Source organism: Cricetulus griseus, chromosome 5 (assembly GCF_003668045.3).
Source record: "Cricetulus griseus strain 17A/GY chromosome 5, alternate assembly CriGri-PICRH-1.0, whole genome shotgun sequence".
Classification (NCBI taxonomy): Eukaryota; Metazoa; Chordata; class Mammalia; order Rodentia; family Cricetidae; genus Cricetulus; species Cricetulus griseus.
The window spans coordinates 90,561,757-90,585,132 of record NC_048598.1 but is presented as its reverse complement, the minus strand read 5'-3'; the positions used below and the strand labels follow the sequence as shown (position 1 = coordinate 90,585,132).

The 23,376-nt window shown below is 41.8% G+C and overlaps 1 protein-coding gene across 2 annotated transcripts in view; it reads left to right on the top strand.

Annotated features, from left to right (window-relative positions):
- Positions 1-23,376, top strand: part of Fshr (follicle stimulating hormone receptor) — a 155,037-nt gene that overhangs the window by 110,215 nt on the left and 21,446 nt on the right. For both annotated transcript variants that reach the window (XM_035445736.1, XM_035445735.1), the window contains exon 5: positions 22,949-23,020. In XM_035445736.1, coding sequence (XP_035301627.1) covers positions 22,949-23,020 — 72 coding nt within the window. The remainder of the gene's footprint in view (positions 1-22,948; positions 23,021-23,376) is intronic.

Below are 23,376 nucleotides of genomic sequence, written 5' to 3'. Positions count from 1 at the left end.
TCTTGGATTGATCCTAAGTATCACAAAAAAAACTATAATTGGATTGGTATTGGCCTACATGTCATGGCTAGCACCTTTCATTCTTCATAATGGGACCCTCAACAAAGGAGGGAATCAGAGGATGTAGATATGCATTCACTCTACAGCAAGAGAAAGGGGGCTAGGAGACCTTCAGTAGAATAGAAAAGACAAAGTTCTGCCTTTGACCTCCGAGAAAGATGAAACCTGTGTCCCTTGTCATCAAATCTAGCCTCCTCTTCATGCCCTTTCTCACTTTGGGGTGAACAGTTCTCTTGAATCAGTTTCAGGTAAAGGCTGGCTTCACGGACGCACAACCTGAGAATTTTCTCAATTCCCTATGCTTAAATGGGTTCTCTGTTGATCCTAACTGTTTCCTGTAGCTGTTGACAGACAGATGGCAGTAGCTGGTTCTAGCCACATTGTGTATAGGGAGATTATTCCTTAGTGTATCTTAAACCTGCTTCCTGAGAACAGAAAATAGCTAGTAAGAAATTGGGAAACATTTCATTATTGTCAAAAGATCCTCCTTTACCACTCAAAAACAAAATAACACAGCAAAATGTTTTTGTCTTGATCAGCTCACACTGCTGCAACAGAATACTATAGGCTGGGTAGCTGAAATCACACATCAGTATTTCTCAGTTGTCTGGAGGTTATGGAGGCTAGACAGCTAAGGTTAGGTGCTCCCTGGTGAGTTCTCAGAGAGGATCTTCTTCCTGGTATGTAGACAAAAGCCTTCCCATTGTGCCTTCACGTGACCTCTTAGAAGAATATATGAAAAGAAAGAAGAGAAAAATCACATATCTACACCTGCTTTTATGACATCACTCTGCAATTTAGGGTTTCAACATGAGTTAGGGGGAAACCCCCGGGTGAATAGGAATGACACAATTCTATACTGTACTGAATCATCTCACATCAGGGGTCCCATGGCTCCCCCAATAAGGAATTTGAGAATAGGAATTGTGTATTTTAAGCCTTTTGACTTCTGGCAAAGCTAAACCCTCCCCCAGATGCATACCACTTCAGCATGCAGTGCATGAGACCCCTGGAGAGTTAAACAACCCCACCCTCCAACAGCCCTTCAGCCAGCAATGCACCTGTTCATGGCTCAGACTGCTGCTCTTTTGAAATATTTTCCAGGCCCACCAAGACAGAGCACACAAATGCACAGCGGGTCCTCTCATCTGGAAGGTTCTACCAGGAAAATAACGTCCAATTAAACTCCCACTCTGCATGAGTCATATCTGGCAACCATAGCAAACTACACAAGATAGAGTGTTTTTTTTTTTTTTTTTTTTAAAAAAAAAAAAAGAGGTTTATTTCAAAGATGGAGGCATGGAAGTTCAAAATCAAGACAATTGAAGAATATACTACTGTACCAAGTCTCTTCCTGGCTAATAGATGGCCTCTTTCCCCTCATCCTCAGGTGACATGCACTCAAAAAAAGCAAGAATGAGCAGGAGTACGCCTCTGGTGTAGCTTCTTACATGGACTAACCCAGTAGGATCAGGGTCCCACTCACCAACACATAATTGTGTGCTAACTATTTTCTCTCCGGATGCAGTCACAGGGGGATTAGGACATGATGTTATGAGCAGGAAAAAGGACAGAGGTTAGACCCTGGTACTCTTCCTTCCATGCTTATCCCATTCAGAAGCAGCCATCCACGAAGCTTTATGATTCAGCAGCCAGGTATCGACAGAAACAAGAATTTCACATATTCTTTGGGATGGTTAAACTTACTTCAAGAGAATGGGAAAACACAAACTGAACGAGGAAATTCAGTATCGATGAGCTGCTGTTTGTTTGTTTCTAACATTGTTGTCAGCACTTTGGTTTTTGCTTTAGTAAGCCAGGATAAATATTTAGCATCCCAGCAACCAAAATCAGGAAATTAGCAGGGGGCGGGGATGAGGTGCCATTTGACTGGAGCATCCTAATTGCTGCACACACACACAATCTGAAACTCTCTATGCACTGATTCCATTTCATGCTGTTCACTTGATGGCACAGAATTCAGGACAACTAGAAATCAGCACTCTTCATCAACGCCTTCACGCTTCACAGAGGAACCTGAAGTAGTTAAGAAAAAGCTCATAAATAAAGAAATGCTCTTAAACCAGGGGAATATGCACCTAAGGATTCATCTGAATGGATTTTTATGTCAATATTTTATTTGCAGGCAATATTTCTTTTTCTTCTGCTTTGCCATCCTGGAGCTGACCTTTTATGTAGGAAAGATTATCTATTGATCTGTAAATAAGGTTTATACAATATTCTCTTGCCTTTGCATCTTGTCAATGTAATTCCCAGGCAGATGGGTGTTGTTCCTCGACACTCAATAAACTATGATTCCATTTAGTAAGCATGCCACACTGTTGCACAGCAGTATGCCCACCCCCAAGCCACCACTGACAACCATCTTCCACTCAGATGTAAGCAATTAGACCTCCTCTAAAATGCCTTATGATGCTGCCAGGCCGTTTAGTTTCTACATTCGAGAACCATTCCAGGAGAACCCTCAGCAATCCAGGCTGTTTCCACCCAGACTTGGTTATAGTGCTTTTCTGACATGAATATGCCTGTTCCTACAAAATGGATCGCTTTGGTCCTCAGCTATGCTTTCCTTTCTATGGTCGCTGGGAAGAGCGCCATACAATGTTCCAGTTTTTGAAACTGTGGCTAACATAGGCATGGCCCTTCTCCATTTGTTCCATCATGTAGGCTATGAGTTGTCCAGTCAGTAAAAACTTGTTCACTAACTCATTGAAAAATAAAAGAGAACATACTGCATACAAGGCTTTCTTATGCATGCCAACTATGACAGAACAGATGAAGGCTCTGCCTTCATGGATCTCACATTCTCACTGTAGAGATAAATAGTGTGGAATTCTATCAGGTGATGATGATGCTATCAAAAATATATTTTGGAGAAATGATATATATATATTATATATATATATATGTTTAATATACATATATGGATATATGTCAAAGAAAGTAATATCTGGGCAAGGATGACTGAGAAAGTATGCAATAGATTGCCCTGTGAAGGATATAGGAATTATCTATAGGTCACTCTTACTTTAAGGAAAAGACTGCACTCCTGAACATGACAGTATCTGTAGAGCTTGTGGATCTGGTCATGCCATGAGAGGATTGAGCCACTGCCCTGCGCCGCATAAGTCCTGGAATGACATATTGGAATGAGGCCATCACATGCTTTAGAAAGACAGAAGAGAAAGGAGGGAAAGAAATGTCCTGTGTAGAAAAGGTAGCAAGTAAACACACACAATACGCAATTATCACAAATAGGGAAAGACTGAACCCCAGTGAACAAGAGACCATATATAGTGAAGGAGTGTGATTAGATTGTGGTGTAAGTAGCTGAGTAAAACTGGAGGGGAACCTGAGGCAGGGAAGTTTAGCCCTAATAAAGTAGGAAATACTAAGCTACTCAAGACTAGTGAGCAGTGGATTGGCTCGATGGTAGTGATTGGATTGTAGAATATCCTATAGCAAACTATATTCAAGGAGGCCTGCGAAGGGCCAATTGCCACAAGCCAGAAGGAGAGTAATAGTAACAACAGTTGAAAGCCAATGGAAATCACAGTAGCCTATTATTTGCCTTTGGGCCACACAGGGGCACACTTAATTGAGATTATTTTGGTCCATTCACTTCATTACCCTGACCTCCCACACAGCCATGTGATAAATGATACTCATAAGAACCTAGTCATCTTACATGGGCTATGATTAGTAAGATGAAATTATTAGCCATCTTCTGGGCTGTCAGTCAGCATTGCATCTCAGGATGTTGCCATGACTACCAAGATGCTTTGGGCACAATGAAGACTACAAAATTGCTTATTTTATCAGTAACCTGTCTTCCAAATCTGACTTTGCTTTAGCGTTGTCAACTGCAGGATAACATGGCTGTTCGAGATGAGATTTCCATCTGAGCATGACTGCTCCCAAAGGCAAGGGCCCCTTGTGGTTGTAAATTTGGCAATATTTTTATGCTGCTAACCTTTCCTCCTTGTGCAGAAAACTTTCTTCTGCAGGAGCCTGAGTCTTTTCCATCAGAGAGGAAATCAACTGATATAACAATTCCTAGCAGTGTGCTTAGGTCTTATTTTTCTTCTCAGAGTAATTAGCATTTTTGTGTTTGTGTCTGCTGTATGTGCCTAATGTAGGTGTGTGAGTGTGTATGTGTATGCATTGTATACATGTGTGTGAATGCACATGAGAGTGTGGAAGCCAGAGGTAGCATCTTCCTTGATGTTCTCCAATTTATTTTTTGAGACAGAGTCTCTCAACCCAGAGCTCACTAATCTGGTTAAACTGCCGAGTGATCTTTGAGCCTAAACTATCTCTCTATACACACACACACACACACACACACACACACACACACACACACACACACACTATTACACACAACCTAGCACATGCATGCATATGCACACACACTAGCACATGCACGCACACAGACACACACACATGCACACACACATACACACATACACACTCACATCCGCACAATCTCTCTAATGTAATTTGCTCAGCATAGTTCTTAGAAGTCAGGTGTGGCCTCCTCTCATTCAGTTTGGAATATGATGAGCCTCTCTCTCCTTACTAAAAATCAGATACAAGAACAGGTCCACAGAAGACTCAGTGAGCACAAGTCACAAATTAGCTGAGTAAAGTTTAACCTCAGTTTCTTCCTCATTGCTGGTGTCATCTTTCCCATCTCACACATCCCTGGGTGGTGGTGCATTAACCCTTCCGTGTTCCTCCATCAGATAAACAGAATTAGCAGACTGCACCTCAAAAGCCTGGCCAGGGGAAGAAATGCCTCGAACTCCCTTATGATTTCTTTCAACTGTTAAGGGCTTGATTCCACACACTGTAAACTTCACAAATCTGGGGCTCTCAGTGTTACACCTGCCCCAAATCCAGAAGGGCAGAATCTGTCTGTAAGATAAGGAAACCTGGAACATGACGAACCCCTTCTCTTCTACATGAAGCTCCTTTCCCTGGGCTATAAATGCCTCCGTCTTGGAGGTGCACCGAGACACTCCAGCCAGCTAAAGCCCCACCCCTGTGCTAAAGAACAACCATATGATGCATTCCTACTATGTTGGTCCCTCCCTCACAAATAAACAAAAGTACCTCAGCAAGTACCCTGAGAGACATTAGTTAGAGGGACAGGTATTTAAAGGCAGATAGCATCAAGCAACCATTCGGGGTAGCCTGATACGACCCATCTCAGGCTCTGGTAGAACTAGAGACACCTTGAACAGCAGAGTATAGAAGGACAGTAACAAAGCCCACAGTGAAGGACCTATAAACGATTGCTTCTTACGCCAGCTCTGGCAGTGTCTTTATAGATACCTTTAGACTTGCATTTATCCCTGGGAGAGGACACACAATAACACCACCATCTCCAAAAGAGTAGGCCAGAGGATGGTGCAAGCAGGAAAAGTAGACAAGACATGGAACAAAAGCACCAAGTCAGACAAATTAATTCCTTCCCTTCCTCTATTCTCTCTCCTTCCCTCCCTCCTTGCCTGCCTGCCTTTCTCCTTTGCTTTCTTCCTTTTTATTCCAGGATGAGAACTTAGCAATGAATCCCTAATGCATAAGGAGAAAGATCCCTAGTACCTTGTAGCAGAGATGGGAAGGGTAGGAGAAGAAAAGGAGGAAAGGGGGACGGGTCATTTCTATCTTAGAGCAGCCCTGTTTTGATGCAGATTCACTGGTTAGGCTTTCCGCTTGTTCTGTAGTAGCTGTCAGGGGAGAGCTATATTTTCTCCTTGCTTCCAAATGCTCATTCCTGTCATCTATATTAACCTTCGTAGTTTGCTAGGCTATGAGCTCCTACAATGGGACACTTTTCTAGCCAAGTGTCCCAAGCCCTTGGCTTTGCCTGGGAAGGTTGGTACCCTCTGTGAGAGCATGACTGTATGAAGAATGCATCCTTTGGCTGACCAGACAACAGAATTGGTTGGCTCATGACTGAAGAGCAATGAATTGGCAGATGATGCCTGCCCTGGCTTGTACCCACACCCTAGCTAGAGCAAGCACTGTTGTCCCAGACACCTCTGAGTCTGCATGGAGCCAAGATCAGCACACAATGGGCCTTCAATGGGAACACAGGCCTAGCAATGGAGACTTTCTGTTTGTGTGGTTAGAGGGGAGCAGCTGCTGTTTTTAGGGAAATATCTTGGGGCTGTGCAGAGTGCGAACATCACAGTGACAAATGCTCTGAGGAGGACTGTTTTCATCTTCAGCAGACATTGCATAAATGTTCCACTGCAGATTAATCACAAACTCACCCATGGTGATCAACCTACAGATAATGCCTGGTTCAGGAAGCAGTGAGCTCTTCCCTCACCTAGCTGGGATACATAGATATGGGTAGAAAGCAGATGGTTAGTGGGTCTGTGAGAGAGGCACCTTGGCAACCTCCTCACAAACTTCATTCATCACCATCTCCCTAGCAAGGACCAGACCACACAGATTCACTCACCAACGCTAAGGAGGAAAACACCCTTTTCCTGACAAATGAGTCCAAGAGCCAGGTTCCAGCCCTGGCTTTACTTGTGAAAACGGAAACCTCCCTGGGCCTCAAGAGAACTGGAGAGAAGGAGCTAGGGAAACATCTAAGTGGTTAAAGTGTTTGCAGCACAAGTAAGAAGATCAGAGTTTGGGTCTCCAGAAGCTCCTGTGCTAGTTCCCTTACTGTGGCTGTGATAAAACACTCACAAGAAAGTAACTTAGGGGAAAAGAGGTTTATTGCAGCTCACAGCTTCAGGTTACCGCCCACAATTGTAAGGAGGGCAAGGGTGAAACCTCAGAGTCTCACATCACATCCAGCCAAGAGCAGAGATAAAAGAAAGCACTCATGCTCATTTGCTTACTTGTATTCTGCCTGATTTATCCACTGTTATACAGTTCAGGACTCACTGCCTAGGGAATGATGCCACCCACTGTGGACTGGGTCTTCACACATCAATTAACTCAGTCAGAGCAATCACCCAGAGCCGAGCTATAGCAGGACAAGCCAAGACAGACTATTCTTCATTAAAACTGACTTGCCAGGTGAATCTAGGTGGTGTAAAATTGCCAGTTAAAACTAACCATCACACCACAGACATGAGGGATGAGAATTCTCAGTGAGAATTTCCACCCTGGAATGTGGACACAGGATATCCCCAGAGCAAGCTGGCTGACAAAACTAGCCCTATCACCAAACTTCAGGTCTCATTGGGAGAATCCATCTCAGGAGAATGAGGTGGAGAGCAACTGAAGAAAATTCCCCACATCAGCCCCAGGCCTCTGCACATCCATACTTGCATGAGCACACATATGCTTTATTGATGTGAACACAGATACACATAAGTGTCTCTACATACACAGTGTATCTACACTGTGACTGCATACATGTCAAAAGAAGAAAACAGAGAGTAGAAAACTAGAGAGAAGTGCAGCTGTCTCACCTGCAATGATTGGCTGGTGAAAAATGAAGAAGTGCAGCATTTTTTTAAAGTCAAAAGGCATTGGTTGGTCACCAGTGTGAGTGACAGGAATATGTCTTTGAAAAGCACTCTCACTTTGCACCCATTCGCTTACAAAAGTCCTGTGGACTATTTAGTGACAGATCTATGTCTCAGATGGAAGCACAGGGTTCTGAGACGGTGATTGGACTGAACAGGGTCAAAATCTGGACTACAAAATTGTTTGCCAGCAGGAGGCCTAAGGACATTCTTATTGAGCATGTATCACACGACACATCCTGGGATGGGCATTTTGTTCATACAATTTGTTTTATCCCTGATTCGATAAAACAGTAAGGTAAGATACCTTTCCCAATCCACAAATAAGGGTTTTGAAACTCAAGAGGTTATATAATGGATAGAATGAAGACCCAAAGCCAGCAATGTGTGACTCTCACCCAGTCCATCCCGAAATCAGAGCTGTATAAAACACACAGGAAGTCATTGCAAATCTGCCTGTTGTTCAGAGCACATTGACACCTCCATAATGTGTTTGCCATTTGGAGTTTGTGATCATCCACCTGAGAGAAGTTGAAGTGTACTGAAGAAATAGCATTCTAAATAATTTATCTCAGAAATGAGTTGTGGGAAAGGGTATGCAAACTGTTTAAAATATTAACTGTTTCTGGCGCCCCCCGAATGCGATGTAAAAGTAACTGCTTGCCACAAATTGGTCATTTGATTAAACTTACTCTTCCTTCAGCATCCAAGAAGGTCTCCAAAGGTTGATGTTTGGCAAGAACATTAGCTGGGAATCTAATCAGGGATATTTAGGTTTGGGGAGTTTCTGTGTAGACAATGAAACATGCTGCAAAGAATATAATTGAGAGGATGCCAGCCCGAAAGCCAGGCTTCCGATGTCACCCTTCCTCTCTCTATCAGACATATCACCCTGAAGTCCCTCAGCCTGTTTCCTTATCTGTAAAATGTGACTGATAACAGTACCTTCTTCACAGTCTCTAATAAAGGTGGACATTCGCACTGGGGCACGGCACAGGCTAAGATAACAGGAGCATTCTAATAATTGTTTCTTCCTGGTTCAAGTCTAGAACTTCAGCTGTGCCTTTCTACATCTTGCCCCTCCTAACTATAAAAAATGGGAATTATAAAGAAGCTTATGTTATATGTGCTACAAACATAAGAAGATATGGTAATGTCTGTGTTCTCTGCATGAAGAGAACTCTAGGCACTGTGACTTGCATAACCAGCCTCTAGGATCCACTTCCCTTCCAGGTACAAGCATCTTAATCTATGGCCACCACAGGCAGCTTCTTACAAGGTCCATGTCTTTATAGTGTATAAAATTTGGCATGTGGCTTTCTTAAATTCCCTCATTCAACTTAAGTGGAACAGCAAGCAATCCCACCTTTGCCAGGATGGGCTGTTAAGAAGGAGAAACTCAAAATTGCCTTCTGAAAACGCTTCTCAAAAGATGTATCCCAAATTCATCCTTTACTCAGCTTTCATGGTCAGTGTGTGAGAGATGTTTCCAGAAACTATAGCATCCCTGTGTCAGAGCAACTCTGTGATTGATCTCAGGTTACACCAAGATCTGTCTTAGCCGTGATGGTACACTGTAGCATGCTCCACATAAAAGGGCAAGTGACATCAACAGCAAGTAACTCATCTCCATTTTCAGTTTTATTATTACATTATAAACAGGCCCATTTGTCGGGGATTGCTTCCCAGGGTAGTTCTTTTGGCACAGTTCTCCATGATTTCTTTTACCCAGATTCACGAGGGCGTAGACAGACTGCTGAGGTAGGAGTGGAACTCCCTCCCAAGGCTGAGAGTCTCCACAGCTGGAGATGACTCTGCAGAGGCTCCTGACTTATCTGTCCTCATCACAGTCTACAGGAGTCACCAGACAATGTCCGACAACACTGATAGAAATGAACCCAAACTGTACTTGAGAGTCCACCCTCTCACTAATGTAGTTCTACTTTTCTGTGCTATCAAGTTCAGATCTACATCATGGGCAAGGAACACATGAACTGACTAATGAATGCTTTGCATGAGAGAACTTTATCAGCTATGGCCTCATAGTAATGGTATTTTTAGCAACTAATCTGTATTTAAGAAATTTGTATAAATGCTTTACTTTCCACTAGGGCCTCCAAGGTTGAGTAGAACACACCAAACTCCAGAAAAGGAGGGAGTCTAAAGTTTAGAGGAAGAAAACTAGCATGTGTTTTCCTTGTCATAGACATTTCTAGTGAATGCTAAGGGCTTTGAGATGCCTGGAGAAAGAGTAGCTCAGCCCTGTCAAGCCAGCATTTCCCCCTTTTTATCCCCATTGTAGCCTTTTATTTTTGATGAAGGAGTTCTGCCCCCAATGTTTCTAAAATGGAAGCCGCCTCAGAGACAATATCTCAGTTCCCTCTCACCAAGAACCCCTTCCACATTTAGAAGCTTTGCCAGGGATAAGAAACCCATAATGCATCAGGACAATCTTCTCTTCTGGGGGACAGCTCTCACAGTGAGACTCTGTGGGTGGCAATCAGAGACCTATGCCCTTAATTGAGATTGAGAAAAACCTGGTCCAACCTCTAGTTCAGCTTCTCCTCATGTGGCTTTGAGAAACTTAACAGACCTCTCTCAGTCTGTCTCCTAAGGTGATATAGAGAAATAAATAAAATAATCAATGGTAAGTGCTTGGTGTGGTACCTGGCTCATAGGAAGTGTTCAATAAGTGTTGACCATTATTATTATGAATCTATACCTGCTTTCCAGAATGTCAGAGTACAAATCCATTGCCATTTCCACTTGGCTCCTCTTCAGAATCAGAGGTAGCTTTTTCCAAGTAAATACCCTACATGTTAGACTATGTAGTCCTAATTCCTCATCATAGCCCCCATTACAAGTATACCCTAAAATACGTTGATTTATTCATAAAGTAGATATGCATACAGCTACAGTATCATGTGCTTTATAAATATGCAAAACTAATGAAGGTTGAAATGAAGATAAATAAACTAATAGATTTCTATGCTTTTAGCTTTCCTTATATGGTGTTCTACATGGTGGTGTTTGTTGTTTGTTTTTGACTCACTACCTATACCTACACTGTAGAGAAAAAAAAGTGTCATGGGGTGGTGATTTGTCATATTTCTAATGCTTACTTTAGCACTAAGAAAGGCAATCCACAGATTATATTGATGCGGGATCTTAATGGCTACCAAAAAAAAAAACAAAAAACAAAAACAAACCATTAAAATAAGCTGATCCAATAGAAGAACTCTAATTACAGCCCCTGGGTTATCACACTTAGTATTCTATCTTATGTCTCTTTTATGCAATTTTTTTTCAAAATGCAGCTAGTAAATTTTCTTCCTTAATGTCAATCAGATGTTCTTTCAAACTACTGTGAGCTGTTGCATTTTCATGCTTTTAATGAAAACATCTGAAGTCACATGAAAAGGTTTAAATTGACTAGAAAAGGTATATTTTCTTGTTTTTAAAATATGTATTAATGAAACTTTTCACATATGGTGACATACATCATTTGGGGCAGTAAAATATCCATTTGCATCCATACATGCATGAATGTTTTTTCCTGTAGTTCCCTATATGCTATTGCATATTCATTTTCAATATATTCTTTGCCCTTAAAGAAATGTTTTAAACGCATCTAATTCAAAGATAACTGCTTTATAATAATAATATTATTATATAATATTTATAATATGACCACTTGTCACCACTGAAAAAGTCACACTTGTGTCACTTGGCTCTTAAAATGAGAAAGTCATGTAAGTCATTTCTAATCTTTGTCAACTCTATAATGTTGTATTTTGACATGTTGTATTAGTTACTATCTGTTGGCATGATAAAACACTGAGAAAAATCAACTTGGAGAAGAAACGATTTGTTTGATTTACACTCCACCTCACAGCCCTTTCGAGAGGGGATTCAGGGCAGGACCTGAACAAGAACTTAGAAGGAGACATTGAAACAGCCATCATGGAGATGAGCTATATATTGGCTTGCTCTCTGGCTTCATGCTCAGCTTGACAGCCCAGAGTGGCCTGCCCAGGAACGACACTATCCTCAATGCGCTGGGCCTGTCCACATCAACCATTAATCAAGAAAATGCCCACAGACATGCCCATAGGCCAATGTGATGGAGCCCATTTCTCAGTTAAGAATCCCTCTTCCCATGTGACTCTAGTTTCTGTCAAGTTGTCAAACACTAACCCTCACACAGGTAAAAATTCTAAGTGATAGTATGTTGCCAATCAAAAAAAAAAAAAGTCGCCAAGATTCAGAGACTAAACAAAATCAATCAGATAGAAGGATGATTATTGAGAAGGTATTATCATAAGGAAGCATAAAATAGGAGTAAAGAAAGGATCTGAGAAACTCTGGTGTGACCAGATATTTGGATGTCACAGCGGTCAAGGAAATAGCATGTTATCACCCCCAGAGAGTTAGGGAAATGGAAGCTAGAACTGAAAGAAATAAGATAGTCTCAGTGTGGCAACCAGAAGAGAAGTCTGGCACCTGAGCACAGAAGTAGCACTGCTGAGGAAGCAGGGAAGCTCACTTACAAGGCAAATCCATTCCCCTGGGGCTAAGCCAGGACTTCTAACCAGATTCTCTGGTGCCAGTCAGTTCCATTAAGAAGATGCTACATGCCCTGACCCAAAGCAAAGCTTGCTACATACCTAGAGCACTGGGTCAGAACAATCCCTAACCATGTAGGTAAACTCTTGGAAGTGCTGCCCTTGAATCAATTAAATTTCCCATGTTTGCAACAGAGCCTTGTTTCCATGGAGATTAAGGCATACTTGAGTTGAACATAGATGTTTTATAGTCCTATGTATGAAATTGGGATGGCAGGAAATGAGACTCTCTGTCTCTCCCCTACAAGTGTTTATGCAGAGTCACTTTACAGAGAGAAGGTATGATTCTGCAAAGATCAATCCATTAGTTGGAAGTCCACCTAGCTACAGTCACTATGCTTGAATCTAGAGTCCTATTCATTGTACTATCGCATCATATACATTTTTCCACCTGACACTGAGATCCTGTGATACTCAATTCAGCCAAAACTTTATTAAGTGATTCAGAAAACATGCATCAGTATCTTTTATCACATTGATGACTGATATACAAATTCCCCAGCTAATAAAGATTTGCAGTTAAAATTCAACATGACATCAGAAGCCTTCATAGCTTACGGCTTCTTTGGGATACACTTGGTCTTTCTTTACAGATTCCCTATCTGCTAGCGTTTATTGCCAACCCCAATTCAGTAGTTGTAAAACAGCTGGCAGAGTCCCCTCCCGAAATCAAATTCCCTAAAACACTTTATGGAATGTTCAAGCCATGGCTTGTACTCTGTCCCTTCCTTGTATCCTAAACTGAAAGAGAGCAGGTTCACATAGTCTCAAGGGTATTCATTCTATACTATGCTGTATCGGGAATAATGTAGAGAAGTGTATGATTGGTTGGCAGATAGGAAGTCAGTAATATCTTGTCATTTTTCTAGAATTGCTTTGCTCTGTTTGGAAGGCTAAGTATTTGCTTTCATTGTAGTTTCTCAGTTAGCCCCATAGCTTGGCCTGATGAGCACTATGAAGGCCTTGACACATCAAGATGAGATAGTGAAAATATGGACCTCCTCTGCTCAGAGAAGTCTCAAGTCTTCTTCCCATTTTAGTATACTGAAGGGGCTGCCTATATTTCCCATCAAACCTACACTTACCTGTTACGATAAATCTTTCCACCAGACGCCGCCCGAGCCCTATCACCACACGGGCTGTCTCCACCAGCCGCCTGAGTTCTGCCTGCCGCACGGATGCACAAAATAATACACAGACTTATATTAGGTACAAATGTTGCTTGGCCAATGACTAGGATTCTCATCTGTTAGCTCAGTCTTAATTATCATAAATCTATATATTTTATAAGACTTATCTTATTGGACGCCTTCCATCGGTGTCCTCACTTGCCGGTGGATCACATCGGGCCGCTGGAGGAAGAGAGGAGGGGGGAAAGGGCACTTTCTGTTTCTCCTTGCTTAAATATGAGTCTCACTGCTATGTCACTTCCTGCCTGGATCACCACTTCTTACTACATTTCCCAGAATCCTCCTCGACTCCTAGTCCTGCCTAACTTGCTGCCTCATTGGCCAAACAGTACATTATTTATCATCCAGTAAGACAAACACATACACAGAAGCACTTCCTCCATCACTTACCTTTGTACTGTCAACAGTTCTTGCGATATAGCCTCCCCCTTCCCTTTTCTATCTCCCTCTGCTTCCCACCCTCCCATACCCCCACCCCTGGATCAACTGTACACACTACTACACTTGGCTCAAACCAAGGCTCTTTACACTCTAAACATCTAGTTTCTTGTTCTTTCTAGATGTATTCCTAACTGGCTATTCTAGATCACTTTGCTTTCTCCAGTCTTCTGAACCTTTAAGACATTGGTGGTCAATAGTATACAGTTTGACACTAGTCCATTCCTTGAATGTGTCCATCTTAACCTGATTCACCTCCAGACTCCCTGAAGCCAAGGCATTGTCTGTGGCTTACTCTCTGGGACATAATGCTGCTTAAGTAGGAGGATGATGCTTGTACTGGAATAAGTAACAGATCTCATTAACTTAAGGAAAAAAATATAACAGGAACCTATGAGTGCTTTAGGAATTAATGAAAGTATCAATGATGCAAGAGACTTCAGAATCACCAGGTGATCTTTTTGTAAAAGGCAAGTATACTATCCTGTGGCAGTAGAGGTGGGGATTATTCCCACCAGGTGGGAGGACCCCACTAAGTTTATCATGGGAAAGGAGGGAAAGTTTATCATTGCAACCTAAAGATTAAGAGTACTCAGGATAGGAAGGCACTAACAATAGCTCAGAATGTGAAACTGGAGATTGGGAGGGGAGAGCTCCAAGCCAGTTACTTTTCTTTGAAAGACCCATTTGCAGAACTTAAATGTGCTGACATTTTACCCTTAGGCCTTTTACTGTTCCAGAAGATAAACCACAGTTGAGTGAATCAAAATAATTTTGCAGCAAACAATCATTTGACCAAAGCAAACTCATTGAGACAGTGCTCCTAGCTGATTACCCACTTCCAGACTCCATCAGACGTGAATTTATTGATCAGAAGGGAAGAAATGAATTGAAAACTAAGTGTTCATCAGAACTCCATTTCCTGGCTTATCTTAAGGTTATAGAGAATCTCAGCTACAGAGTTATAAGCAATAATCCATCCAGGTGGATGGTCACTAGATCTTTTTAAGTGTCTTAAACACAGCACTACTGGAATAATTTTATCCACTTTCACTGTGTGTTTTCTTTTCTATAAAGACTGAAGATTTAAATGTGCTGCTGTGGATGTCTGTATACACTACATAATGGGGTTGGGGGCTCATTCTGTTGGCGTTAGCTTATAAATGTTTTGCTCTTGTGCCATCCTCATTGGAAAAGCATGATTTCCCACTTCTTCAATTACATAAAACTCATAACCATTTGCAGCTGCTGGCACCATGTCAAAACTGTGTGCTGTGGTTGCAGGTCCTATATGATTTTTCATGTTCACATCTACTGACAGCACATAGCACATTACCTCCTTAAAATCTTGATGGTACACGCCTTTAATGCCAGCACTCGGGAGGCAGAGGCAGGTGGATCTCTGTGAGTTCAAGGCCAGCTTGGTCTATAGAATGAGTCAGGGATGCTGACAGCCAGGGATACACAGTAAAACCCCATCCACTGTGGTGGAAATGTTAAGTTTTCAGGGCAAACGCAGATTCTGCCTTTATACCACATACAATGTGGTTGAATGATATATGCTTTGGAAGGTTTTAAATTTATTTTCACTTCATTTGTATGAGTATTTTACCTGCATGTATGTATATGTACTACATATATGCCTTGTGCATGCAGAGACCAGAAGAAGGCATCCAATTACCAGAAAGTGAAGTTACAGACCATTGTGAGCAGCTATGCAGTTCTGAGAATCAAACCTAGGTCCTCTTCTGGAGCAGCAGGTGGTCTTAACTGCTGAGCTGTCTCTCTAGGCCCTACTTTGGAATGTTGATGAACAGCTGAAAAGAAAAAGTGCTAGACAAGATGCAATTGTCCTGGTAGTACATCGGGAGCCTTAATTTACTTTTTTAAAACTTTAATAGAATATATTTTATTCTTCGATAGTTCCACACATGTAAACAATGAAATCTGCTCATATAGAGCACCAATTCCCCTTTCGTGCTGCCACCAGATGTCACCAACTCACCCTTTTGTGTCCTTTCCTTTTAAACTTAATAACCCAGTAAGTTCAATTGGATATTGCCTGTTGGAATGTTGAGTACTATTGTTCTGCTGTTAGTTCTCAGGTACAACAGCCATTTCATATCTAGAAGACAGCATTTTGCAGCACTCCTACCCATTCTTCAGCTCTTTCTCCTCCCTCTTCCACAATGTTCCTTGAGCCTTAGAGGGAGGGGAGGTTGATATTGATGTACTACTCATGGTCGCTTATTTTCTGTTCTTTGACCAGATCTGAGTCTCTGTATTAACTGGTGACCAACACAGACAGAAGTTCTCTGGCCAAGGTTGACAGCCACACTATTACAGGAGTATAAGGATAAATATTTGGAAGGCCATTTGACAGCAGTCCTTTAGCAAAGCACAATAGTAGGTTCCTCCTTAGGCCTTCGAGCTTCCTGGGACATGAACTTTTGACCAGGTTTATAGTGCTATACATGAATCCCACCTGTGATCCAAACCTCAAATTCAATCCAAAAGCAATTGGCTACCCCTATAACCTTGGTGCCACTATTGCATTAGTGAGCACATCTTGTCTAGAACCTCAGTTCTCTAGTATGCAGGGATACCACTGATGGATTTTCTCCACCAGTAGTCTGGAGAGCATCTTCCAGATCTGTGAAAGCTAGCAAGTGAGGAAGAAGTTTTCAAGCCAAAGGCTGGATTTCTCTATACCCTTCCATGAAAGTAAAGTGATGGTATCTTTTGCAATAGGGTCCTACTATCTACTTTTGATGGACAACCAAAAGCAAAGGAAATAGCCTATGTTGCTTTGGGTTCTTTGAGTCTTTCATAACCAATAACTTTTAAGAAGGTATCACCCACCTGGCTGGCACTGAGGTTTTCATTTAATAACCCATGACTTTTTGAAGATACTTTGGCCACCCATGCAAAGTACCTACATTAAGAGCCCCAATTTAGACCTACAGTCAGCTCTCCTCTTTGAAGAAATTCCATTTGTAATTAATTAAATTGGCCTGCTGAAGAAGAGGTGAGATCACTACATTTGAAGCATTTGAAAATAACTAAAGGCAGGGAGAAGCAAAGAGAAAGAGACATTGAGATTGAAATGCGTTGATGAAACAGCATGAAGCAGGAGTGTAAGAGTTGATAGTACAGAATATAAATTTCACCCTGGGTCTTATGGGAAATAATAAACCTTTCACAGCAAGGGAGCAAAGCAATCGGTTTATGTCTTAGAAGAATGTGCTGCATGCTGCACAGAGAATGGATTAGAGAAGAAGATGGGGGGTGGGGCCAAAAGGAAACTATTTAATAAAGCCAGGAATGGCAGTAGTTTGTTTTAGAATGTTTCCATAGATGCAGACAAAATTACATAGAATCAAGATAAGGATCCAAGAGGCTTTGGGATGGCCTGGCTATTGGAAGATGAGGAATAAGCAGACAATTTTTATCAGTTTTCCAATGAATGATTGATAGACAAAAATGTACTTCTTGGAAAAAAAAGCAAAGAGGAAATGTTGTGACTGCCAGGGGAAATTTTAAGCTATGACAATGGCCCATTCAGGAGGATGTGGGAAGTAAAATCTCATTCCTGACAGACTAGAGAGGACATATTGCAGGTAAGAACCCAGAACTCACTATAATCACAGTCAGAAACCACCGGAAGCAAAATCTACTTAGCTGGAACTGTAGAAGAAGACAACAAATGATCCAAAAACTAACCGAGAAAGAAAGGAAAACAATAAATCAAAAGGAGTATTAAAGAAAAGGAAAAACAAATGGGTGTGACATAACAGAAATGTAACAGAGACTGGCAAAGAGCATTGGAAGATCTAGAAAGTTCTAACCAAATAGAAACTTCAGTGCTCATCATATTTGGTAGTGGGTGGATTGGTGAATTTGGGACACAATAGGAGTTTGGGGTGAAAATATGTAGGTTGAATAATCAGATTGAAGCAGATTGAGCCATATAAATGAGATAAGAAACAACAAAAATAATACTGCAGGGAATACTTTCTGAAAGTTTTGCTAAGAAAGAAGGAAAAGAAACATGACTGGACTGCAATGGAAGACACACATGAAGTCATCTGAGAGAGCGCAACTGCCTGTGAATCTATGCAGAATGTGAAATTCATTACAAACTGGTGTCTGCCTTAACCTAGGGTTTCCACACCTGCCTGGGAAAGGGCTGACATGTTAATGGTTTATGCATGTATACAAACTCAGAGAAAGTATATGGGTGGCTAAAAAGAAATGGGGAAAAGAGAAACATTAAATCAAGAATATATTATCATGTGCAGGCTTGGTGGTGTAGGTCTGTGATCCCAGCTACTCAGAGGGCAAAGGCAGGAGGATGACAGTTTCTAGGCCTTTCTGGACTACATCATGAGTTCAGAGTCAGCCTGGAAAACTAGAGAGATGTTGCCTCAAAATAGAAAGTGAAAAACTGGTCAGAGTATAATTAAGTGGTAGGACAGCTGTGTGGTATGCATGAGACGCTAGGGTCAAGGCCAAGTACTGTAAAAGGGGTGTGTGGAGAGAATGCATTCTCAATCCACTATCTTCCATACCTATATGCTGGCTGTCATATACTACCAGACAATTGGGACTCAGTCATGCTGCAATCCTCTAAGATATAATGTAAAAATATATTTATAATTGTTCACACATGAAACAGAAGAGGAGAGTTCCACACCAACCAGGAATTTGTCCACTTCAGTGTTAACTCCCCAGATTTCTGGACTTGTCAAGGCCTCAAAATAGCTTATCAGGATTCTATAAAATCCAACCTTAAAAGTAGCATAGAAATCCAGGACAGAAAATGAAAGCCTCTCAGTGCAGCTGAGGCAAGCATCTACCACGTTAAATCTAACAGCAGCCGATTGCCATGGCAACAGCTAGAGTAAAAGTTGAGCCAAAAGGAGGTGAAATGACAAAGAAGTATTTTATAGAATGTCTGCCTTGCAAGTCACAGTCCACAACACTTTCTGGCCTAGAGAGGCAAAATGGCTTGTGTATATTTCATGCCAGAGTTGACATACAGGTTCTCATGACTACTGGCCTCCAGGCCTCCCTGCCTCTGCTTAACACTAATTACCACAAATGGTAGGGATACCTGACAAGCAAATTAACTGAATTAGAGTTTTGATATAGTCCTGGTGACAGAAACAAGGGATGTTTTAGAAACATCAAGCAATTAACCCGGTATTTTAGGAGCACATGCTGCCCTCTAGACCTACACACAAGAGAAGATTGTCAGACAATGTTAAATATGGTGGCTGCTGTGATGTCTCATTAGGAGAATACTGGAAGAACACCATGAGACAAGACCTAAAAATAGAAGGCTAGATCTGATGAGATAAGACTATGTCAAGTAATGGGTCTTGAAAGTTACTCCAGTGCTCCCATCAACACTGAGTAGAATCTCAGGGGTTATTGGAGAGCAATCATGAAAGCTATTTTGGTAGGCACATCCAATTTCAAATACTAACAGAAGCTAACACTGAGCCATGAGGTGACTTTTATTTTCTTCTGTAAAAGTGTCTCTGTATTTTTCATGAGCCTCATAATAAATACATATATTACTTTGGTGATGAAAAATACGTCTAGTTTTTGAATAACCAAAGTATGTAGAGCAACTGGCACTCTGCGGGTTGAATGCAAAATGGTACACTTGTTTTTAAAAAAAATGCTAAACTGCTTTCTGTTTAAACATATGCTTGCCATCTGACCCAGAAATCATACTCCAAGGCATCTACCCAAGAAAAAGGAAAAGCTATGTTCTCTCTCTCTCTCTCTCTCTCTCTCTCTCTCTCTCTCTCTCTCTCTCTCTCTCTCTCTCTCTCTCTCCCCGTCTCTCCTTGTCTCCTCTCCTTCCCTTACCCGACAGACATCAGGCATATACTAGCATTTAAAGCACCTTTTATAGGTGTGGTACACTATATGAACATTAGTACATGTGACCACATATTTTTCCACAAACACTGAGACTTCAGCTGAGAAACAGATAAGTAAATTGTGAAGCATTCATATGAAGAAATCCTATTTAGCACTGAAAAGCAACAAACTACTATAATGCACAGCATGGGAGGGTTTCAAATACTTCATGCTGAGTGAAAAGCCAGCCACACTCAAAAATTATCCACTCTCTGATTCTCTTTTGGAAAAACGTGATCTTTTGAAAAAGGTAAAATCATACCTACAGAAAACTAATGACTGGCTATTGGGATCCAGAGGTTAGGAAGAGGCTAAATGCAAAGGCATTGCACGAATTTGGGATGTGGTGGTGGCCATCTGCCTCTATGAACTTATTTTCACTCGTTGACCTCAATGCCAAAATATTCATTTCTCTGTGAAAATATGAAATTTAATTTTGAGACAAAAGTCTCACCTATTGTAACATCAGCTAGCCACAAACCACCATTCTCCTGCATCAGCTTCCTAAGTACTGGGATTCCAGGCCTGTGCCATCATATCCAGCTTTTAATTTTTAAAGGGAAATTCATGTTATAACAAATCTTTCAAAAGAATATATGAATAACCCCTTTGGTCCAGTAAGAAGCAGGAGGTCATCATTATTTAATGGAAGTATTCAAACGAAAAGCTTATCAAAATCTACACACATTAGGAGCCAAGTACGAACACAGCCTCTGAAAATGATTGCAACAACCCACAGACAAGATTTACTCACTCTCTGAATATAGACGCAGGGAGCAAAACATCAAAATCTAGTCCAGAGCTTTGGTCCTTCACAACCATGTATACTGATAATGGTTCTTCAAGATGCAGGCAACACCGACCAGCTGTCATTTAGCCAAGGAACACACAGGGAGGAAGTGGAAGCAGAGCTATCCAGGGAAGGCTTTGAGCAACTCACACTAAGAAAATTCTAGGAAGTGGTGTGCTTGATGGTTTTCATGTGTCACTAAAGAATTCAAGGTACCTATGTATCAGCTACTTCCACCAAATATGTCACCCAGCTTAATGAAGGTGCAGTTGGACACTGCCACCTTACCCATCATTTCCTATGACTCACATTCTATTCTGGAGGGTCATCGGCACTATGGTAAGAGATCCAAGACTCACTGGGTAGTCACAAATATCTCAGCTGGAAGTAATATATTAGTAACGTGCTACCTTTCACCATCAAGAGATAGGAATCACTTTCCTTCACTGCAGACTTTTCCATCAGAGCATGTCATTGCCTGGCATGTCTCAGCCCTAAGCCACGGTAGCCATGAGGTTCAGCCTGAGTGGGGGAGCGTGGACTTGGAAACTCCTAGCAACCCAATGGCAATAAAGACCAAACACAAGCATCTTGCATCTTTAGAGAGCTCTCAGTTCCGTGTTGTAAAACTAGAGTCTCTTGTTTATTCAGAATCTTCCTGTCTGTTTTCTAACCCTGCTTCCAAGGCCATGGGCCATTTCTGTCTCCTTCAGTTGACTCCTCTCTGCTAGATAGCTCCTCACTCTCTGTCCTCACTTGATACTCACACCTAACCTCCTTCACAGGCCTATTCAAATGCTTAGTCCAGTAGAGATGCAAACTAGGAGGCATTCTACACTGAGGTTATGCTATACAATAGCAGACTTGCTCGCATTAGCAATACAATTGTAGGCCAGAGCTCCTGGGTGCTCCTGTTTACTGAAACTGGAGGCTGGACCTTAAGACATTCCATAATGGAACTTTCTTGGCCCCCAACAAGAGCAATAATTCTGACGCATGTTCTGTAGATCTCCTAAATTGGTCCTTGAGATTGAGGAACCGACACAAGTAACAGTGGCCAACAACATCACTCATCCCGGTGCTGATCAGCTTTCTCCTCCTCTGCTTCATGCTCAGATGCTCTGAACTTACAGTATCTGCTACATTAGTCATCAGCAGATTTCATCTCAGACTCCCAGGCTTTGATTCCCAAGGAAGCTGAACACCAGGAAAGACTCGGGGTAGGTCTGCTGTCACGAGATTTTTTAAAAAAACCATCTCTCCACTCCTGATATTAGAAAACTTGTCTCCAATCACCTGCAACCACTTTCCAAGGGGGAGTCGCACTGACATGTCTTAAGTGAAGGGACCAGCTCCCCATTTCAGCAGCCATGACAGTAACGTGTGCTTGCCATGACCTTGTCCTAGTCACTAAAAAAGTCAGATGCTTGAATCGTGGCAAGGAACCAATCAGAAGTTAGCTGGTGGAGCTATGCTTTACAGCTCTGGGTGTGCTTTACGGGCAAGTTCACAGCAATGACGCACAGAGCATTGCAACCACCCTGGGAGGGCCTATGGGCCATAACAACCAGTTGGCCAATCAACACAGGGCAAGCCCTCCAAGCCTGGAGGCACACCAATCTTGAGCCTGTGCGTACCCCTAGACACTCCCCTTATGATGCCCTACAAGATCTCTCGGCAGCTGGTTCGAGCTGTCTTTTTTAGCCATCGCCATGCGGGTGGGTGAAAGACCCGAGCTAACATGGGGTTAGCTTATTAAAACACACTAAAGCCTCATGCAGTTTGCATCAAGCTTTGGAATCTGCCTGGTGATTGGGGTGACCGAGGTCCTGGGCTGAGACCCCAGAGGCCTGAGCTTTCCGGGGGTCTTACATTAGGTTACTTGTATATCTTCAAGTCAGAGTGTAGACTCTCACACTGTTGTATGCACCGAAGTCAAAGTGTATAAACTCTCACACTGTAACCACCCACAGAACTTCTTCGAAAGAGGAAAATGCTGGTTCTTCATCAACTGGGGCAACTTGGGAAATTTTGTTATCTTGTTGTAAGTTACAACATCTGGAGGCTGCTAAATTATCAATGTTCAAAAATAAAACAGTATATGAACAACAGGAGAATATCCATCCCCACCTCACAAAAAACAATTGTAAATCTCTTTGTTCAAAGGAATCAACAACTGACTAGACTCTGGTTAGATTCTTAAAACATGAAACAGGTGATAAAAGTATAATTTAGATATTTTGGAGGCTCCAACAGGTTTTTCTGACAGTCCATAACTGGTCTTTTGAATTTGGAAAGTTGGGGCTTTGACAAATGTTTACATTGTAGCTTCATATCTCCTCACTCTTGACTTTGTCTCTCTCTCTTTCTCTCTCTCTCTAGGTTAATATCCAACACAGGCATTAAGCACTTGCCAGTGGTTCATAAGATTCAGTCTCTTCAAAAGGTTCTATTGTAAGTTTTGATTGATTGGTAGGATGTCAATCATCTCTCCATCTAACAAACACCAGAGATAATAGACTTACAAAGAGGAAAAAGAGTATCTTGGTCCATACTTCCCCAAGTTTCAGCAAATGATTGGTTGGTCCCTGGCCTTGGCTTTATTATGGCCTTCTGGATCTCTAACATCCATGGCATAGTACATTCTCCAAACACATGGCTCTGGATGAGCAGAGGGAAGAAGACAAACAAGCAAGGTGGCCTGGCAAAGTTCCATGTGAATGACATTAACATGCTCCACACCAAGCATTATCAACAAACAAGCTTAGAACCAAATTGTGGTCTCATTTACATGGATGCTTTATTATTCA